Source organism: Diospyros lotus, chromosome 15 (assembly GCF_014633365.1).
Source record: "Diospyros lotus cultivar Yz01 chromosome 15, ASM1463336v1, whole genome shotgun sequence".
In the NCBI taxonomy this organism is placed as follows: domain Eukaryota; kingdom Viridiplantae; phylum Streptophyta; class Magnoliopsida; order Ericales; family Ebenaceae; genus Diospyros; species Diospyros lotus.
In genome coordinates, this window is record NC_068352.1 from 25,837,454 (window position 1) to 25,843,367 (window position 5,914).

At 33.2% G+C, this 5,914-nt stretch overlaps 1 protein-coding gene across 1 annotated transcript; it reads right to left on the minus strand.

Moving 5' to 3' along the window:
• Window positions 1-2,424: 2,424 nt before the first annotated feature.
• On the minus strand, window positions 2,425-5,643 carry LOC127792527 (probable terpene synthase 12). Its single transcript, XM_052323047.1, has 7 exons — window positions 5,472-5,643; window positions 5,080-5,350; window positions 4,108-4,480; window positions 3,696-3,914; window positions 3,472-3,610; window positions 3,110-3,358; window positions 2,425-2,990 (listed from the first exon to the last, which is right to left on the minus strand). The coding sequence occupies exons 1-7, from the start codon at window positions 5,598-5,600 to the stop codon at window positions 2,655-2,657; spliced, it is 1,716 nt and encodes a 571-aa protein (XP_052179007.1). The 5' UTR covers window positions 5,601-5,643; the 3' UTR covers window positions 2,425-2,654.
• Window positions 5,644-5,914: the final 271 nt, after the last annotated feature.

Consider the following 5,914-nt stretch of genomic DNA (forward strand, 5'->3'; position numbering starts at 1 on the left):
TGCTCCAGTGTTTCACATACTGTAAGTATCCCCCTCCCCCCTCTCTTTCTCGATATATATATATATATATATAAGTTAGCAGTATATATAAGTTACAGTTACATATATGCGAAAATATATATGTTAACAGTTAACAGTATATATGCATATTTATGTATATATATGCGATAATATATATGTTAAACACTTTAACAGTAGGCATATTTATCATTATATATATATATGTGTGTGTTTTTATATATATATATTTATATTTATTTTAATACATTGTAAAATTTATGTTTATTATTTATATTTGAGTATTTTTTTATATAAAAAATTATATTTATAAAAAAACTCTTATATTTTTTAAATTTATAATTTATCTCATATTTTCGTTTTCTAACTTTTAAATAAATGTCGATCTTGTATTTTCATTTTCTATTATAAATATTTTCCATTTTCGTTTTCATGTATCGTAGATGTGACGGTGTCTTGTGATATCATTATTTTATGATTTACTATTTAAATAAATGTTATTTTTGCATTTTTATTTTTTTTTATCAAAAATGTCTCCCCTTTTCATTTTCGTATACCTTGGATGTGATGGTGTCATGTGATATCATTATTTTATGATTCACTGCTCTAAATTAAGCAATCACACATGGACCTGTCGGACCATAAATGTCACTCAACACGTACAGGTACGTAAAATTTGCGACCACAACTTCGATACAAAGATTGTTCCAGTTATTTTTTGCCACGTGTCTTTTGAAATATCTCCGAAGGAAGCAACTCCACCATACACGTGGTTGATGCTGGAAATATTTTTATTGGTTATCATTAATTGTCAATATTTTTATTTGGTTAAAATTAAGCTAATGATATGGTGGAGTATCTATTCAAGAGACGTGTATGAGATTCCTATTGTTGATAATGATGTATCTAATTATTAATAAAATATGGATATTAATTTTTGAATTTTGGTGTAACTTAAGACAAAATATAGATCATTCACTAATTAATTCATAATAAAAAATTATTAAATAAATATTTTATTTGTGTTTAGATCTCTTCTCTAATACTTTAAATAATAATGTTAATTAGATTAGGGTTTTTGATACCTTACAATATATTGTATGTTTGTCCCATTGATTGGCTTTTTATTTGAGAAGTTGTGAAAGGAAGATATTGTTATTTAACGATATATTTTAATCTGAGATTTGTGTTCGTATCTCTCATTCAGTATAAGGTTAAATCATAAACAATCACATTTAATAACGATAAAGAACATAGGTATGTCGCCTTTTTGTTTATATTTAGTGTTTCTATTAAATTCATACAATTTTATTGTTTAATTATTATTTTACATGTGGTATCGAGCATGGTTGTACGAGTTTTTAGAACTTGTTGATCGATTCCTTTTGGCATAAAATTGTTGTAATTGGTTAAATTTTATCTAAACACATATTTATTACCTAAAGAAATCATCAAAAATGGGCTAGAAACCTTTCGAAACTCATCCCCGAGTAATTACTTGCGTTTACTTTTGAACACAGATTACAGTCTTCTACCTCTCTAATTGTCCCCTCGTCATCGTCTGGTGTGAAAACAATAAAGAGAACAAGTCATTTAGGAGAAGATGAGTCTCGACCCATATTTGGTTGGGCGAAGACTTAGGCCATCTCCGATGGAGATAACAAAACGCCAAATTTCACCCAATTTGCCGTTTTGGCGTCTCCAATGGGACGGAAAAACCTCACACCAATTTGGTGTGACAAAAATGCCATGGGAAGTTAATGGTCAAATTATCCCTCTCATTTCAATTTTTGTATTTAATTTAATTTTATATCCTCTTTTAATTTTATTTTTGTATGTATAATTTTTTATTTTGGTCTTGATTTATGTATTTAATTTGATTATTATTTTTAACAACATAATAAATTAAAATTAAGCAAAAAAGATTATAACTATTTAACAAGATTTTATGTAAATATGTATAATTTTTTTTACATATTTAATCTACAATTACATAAATAATTAATTTTTTTAAATAAATTAATTATTATGAATTAAAGAAATAAAAATATTACTATTTATTTGATGTAAATTTGGATGTAATGGATTGGAGATGACTTGATAGGATAGTGTAAAAGTTGCACCATTTTAGTGCAAAAATTGCACCATTTTGAAGTTTTGAATTGGAAATGGTCTTATTCGCGTCACCATTTGGGTCGTTAAATGTCGGGCCTTATCACTATCTCTCTCTCTCTACTTGGTTACAACATCCAATCCTCAAGTTATAGCCAAACAACAAAAAACACATTTTAAGAAAATTCTTGTCAAGAAATTGTTTTCTTTAAAAATTCTTTTCTTCCAAAAAAACACTTTTCCCAAAACAAATGAAGCTTAAGAATGCAATTTTGTCATCAGTGCTTTTACGTGCCCAAAGATTATTGGGGATACAAAACAACACCACCAAATGCTGACACGCCCAAACGTTGCATGGTAGCGAACTTAGTAAGAAATTAGCTGAAGGGAACACTATATATAAAAAACACTATGGTACACAATATATATATATATATATGTGGTCATAAAAGCAATTTACCACACATAAAACAACCTCCCACGCATATATAATTAAGAAGGTACTTTCTCATCAAGAAAATTTTCTAGGGCTTATGCCTTTCCATATTTTGGAGCTTTGGTCTCTCTATGAGTTTGATGGGTTCAATTAGCACAGACAAAACTCGTTTCTTTGCCTTGGCATCTGGAGCTCCGTGCCCATCTCCATGTTGGTATGTGCATTGAGCAATCCGGGCAAGGTCCATTGCAATTTGGATAAATGGTTTTCCGAAATGAGAATCGGCTGCTCCATATTTGTTCATCTTGTTCCACGTTTTATCGATTAAATTCCTTATGTGCTTGCGAGCAAATTGTTCACAAACTCCATGTTCTAGCATGTAACACGAGATTGAATTTGCAGATTCGCCTCTCTCCAACTCATCCTGCGACAAACAAATAATAACCTTAATGATCTCAATGTGAACCATAATCTAAAACAATTTCTTAATCGATACTACGACAGAAAGACGGTTGAATGGAAATTAATTAATCGCCTGCATGCCTTAGAAGTGCCCAAATCGTTGCAAAGCCTAAAAATCATGGACGAGCATTTCAGAAGATTGTGGTAGATTTCTAAGTCGTCAATTGCCTCCTTTGTAATATTTTTTGTCACTAAAAAGTAGGCATGGACTAAACCGACAGTCCCTGACACCGACATCCATCCATTTTCCAGATACCCATCAAAGGTTGGAGTTTCTCTGTTGCATCGCCATTTTGCTTCCACCATGAAGGCTTTGCACATGTCGGTCCACTGTCGTACAAATGAAAAAATGATGAAACAAATTATGTTAATGCCGTGATTTCGAGGTTTTGACTTTGAGCTTTATAAATCTTGATTGATGATTCAACATAAAGGAACCATACCGCTTTTGTTAAGTAGGGTATTATGTTTACCCCTTGTTTTTTAAGGGTATCGTAAGCCATTTCATTAATAGTGTTGTACAAGAGAAGGAAGCTCAACTTCATGTAGCAAGGCAGCTTTTCGATGGAGTTTATATCCCACCTGGGCAGAGAAGTATAATTTATAAATGGAACAAAAAAGGAATTATATCTTGAAGTAAAACGATTTGGGTTTCATTAATGCAAACCTCTCGACTGCATTGGTGAATAATTGAAGTTCATCCAAAGATCCATAGACATCATAGATGTCATCAATAACAGTTATCAGTGCTGCCACCTTTGTTAGCCCCTTGCGACAGTCACCTAGTTGAGGCTCCGAAACCATACCAACCACCCAAAAGAAGCACTCCGTAAGTCTATTTCTTGCAAAACTCAACTTCTTTGCCAATCCTGTGTCGTCCCACCACCTAACAAAAATACAAAAAAAGGGATTGCATTACAAAGAAAATTATGTCATATTTGCAAATATGATGTACCATTAATGAATATATCATGTAGATAGATCATCTGCAAATGTTTGAGGTTTCTTCTTCAGTAATAATGAATATTAAAGGCATTAATGATACTTATGTTGGGAAACCTGTTTTAGGACTTACGTACCTTGACATTTCTTGGAGCTCTCTTTGTTGTCTAGATTGCACTATGTTGAAATCCAACTTTGCCAGCTCAAGAAGCAAGTGATTTGGGTCTTTTTTTTTACTGTATGTTTCAATGTACCATCTTGCTTCTAGCCTCAACATCCTGTGGTGCAAAGGAAGTTCCAATGCATGGTTTATTTGTTCCATTAGGGCTGCGTCTGTGTCGCCCTTAAAACTCTTAAGCCGTGAGCTTGTAAATGCTTTGGCCTCATCCAAAAGGGTTTCTCCTTCGAAAGCCAGATATGAAGCTTCATACAAACTTAGCAATCCCTTGACATCGTCTTGGAGGGACTTGCTGAAGCTGTCATCGGTATATTTGAATCTTTGAAACACATCTGTACATCCCAAAAAAATTATATGATTTACTGGTCATGGTGTGTTCATATAGACAAAAACTTTCATTTTCTGGACATAAAATATTTCACTCCTTTGTTGATAGTGCCATGAGAATTTATATTTTACCTTATTTGTTTTATGCTAAAATTGTTTGGAGATTTTTCAATATAAATCTCATGTCTGGTGGTCTCAAATAGTTTTCTTTTCTTTTTTCTCTCTCTATACTGTAGAGATAGAAGTTTCTCAAGAGAGAACTTGAACTCGATATCATTAATTCTTTGGACACACTCAGCTCAATCAGAAAACCTTTTCTTTTGTAAAACAAACAAAAATATTGAATTGAAGTGCTCTCTTTTTAAGAAAATGAAAATGTGATCCTCCCTGTTCTTGCTCCATCTATTCGGAGCCTTCGCCCAGGTGTGTCCTGGTACATGTACGTTGTGATAACTATTTCCTGTTTTAGTATGACCTGAGGCACCATTGTTGGCGAAAACTATAAAAAAAAAAAAGAAAAAAAAGAAAACGTGTTCAAGTTTTTGGAAACCGAGCTCATTTTTGTATGGGGAAAATGTGACTATATTTGCATGTAGCTACGGACCTTGGGAAACCTCATAGCCATATTCTCTACACAGTCTGAAGTGCAGAGCAATGGCATGAAGACTGCTCTTTTGTCCCCCATTAATCGCAGCTTGTTTTGGCAGAATTCTATCAAGTTCTCTGTCTATATCCTCCTTGAAGTGATGACCTAAACCCAATCTTTTTATGTCATCTATCAGTTCAAGCCTTGCCAAGGGATCTGCATTGTCATCACAGATCATATCCTTCACCTCCTCCTTCAGCCTCTTTGCTCTTTGCTTGTGAATCTTATCCTACACGGACATTCATAATAATTTAATGCATAAGCCAAAGGTAATGAAACATAATTAATTTTATTTCTCAAGCAAATTAAGAGCTACTAAACAAAAGTGATTAATTAATCTAGTTAGTCACCGTGTTGTAACTCTTCATGGACTGGACAAAATCTGGCGTCCAAACCGGCTGCTGGTAGTTCGCCGCTGGCCGTTTATGAGCATGCTGCAAATTATCTAGCATGGTTAGAGCCTTTTGCGGGAGTGCCATCTCCTAAAAACTATATATCTATATATACATGCAGATGCTCAATGCTAATATGGCTGCAAATTGAAATGCAAACTTAACCCCTATTTATATGCAATTCTTGTGGACCAAAGTGAGGAAGGATTTCAACGAGGTATCGCTTTCATTTGTGGGCCCGTGCATGTGTTTCTCATTGGCAAGTATATACGTCGCATTATTGCACAATTTATGGAAGGTACAAAATGGTCGTTTGATTTTCAGTTGGTTACATTCAATGATATGACGGTGAGGACTTTGATTTCATGTTTTTGACTTTTGACGAGTACTGGTTTCGCTTT

What these genes read in the sequence shown, in the direction of transcription:
- LOC127792527 (XM_052323047.1), bottom strand. Translation starts at nt 5,600, where the DNA reads ATGGCACTCCCGCAAAAGGCTCTAACCATGCTAGATAATTTGCAGCAT. An exon ending in TGGCTATGAGGTTTCCCAAG is followed by an intron (nt 4,481 to 5,079) that starts GTCCGTAGCTAC and finishes TGGGATGTACAG; the next exon opens with ATGTGTTTCAAAGATTCAAA. An exon ending in GAGCTCCAAGAAATGTCAAG is followed by an intron (nt 3,915 to 4,107) that starts GTACGTAAGTCC and finishes TATTTTTGTTAG; the next exon opens with GTGGTGGGACGACACAGGAT.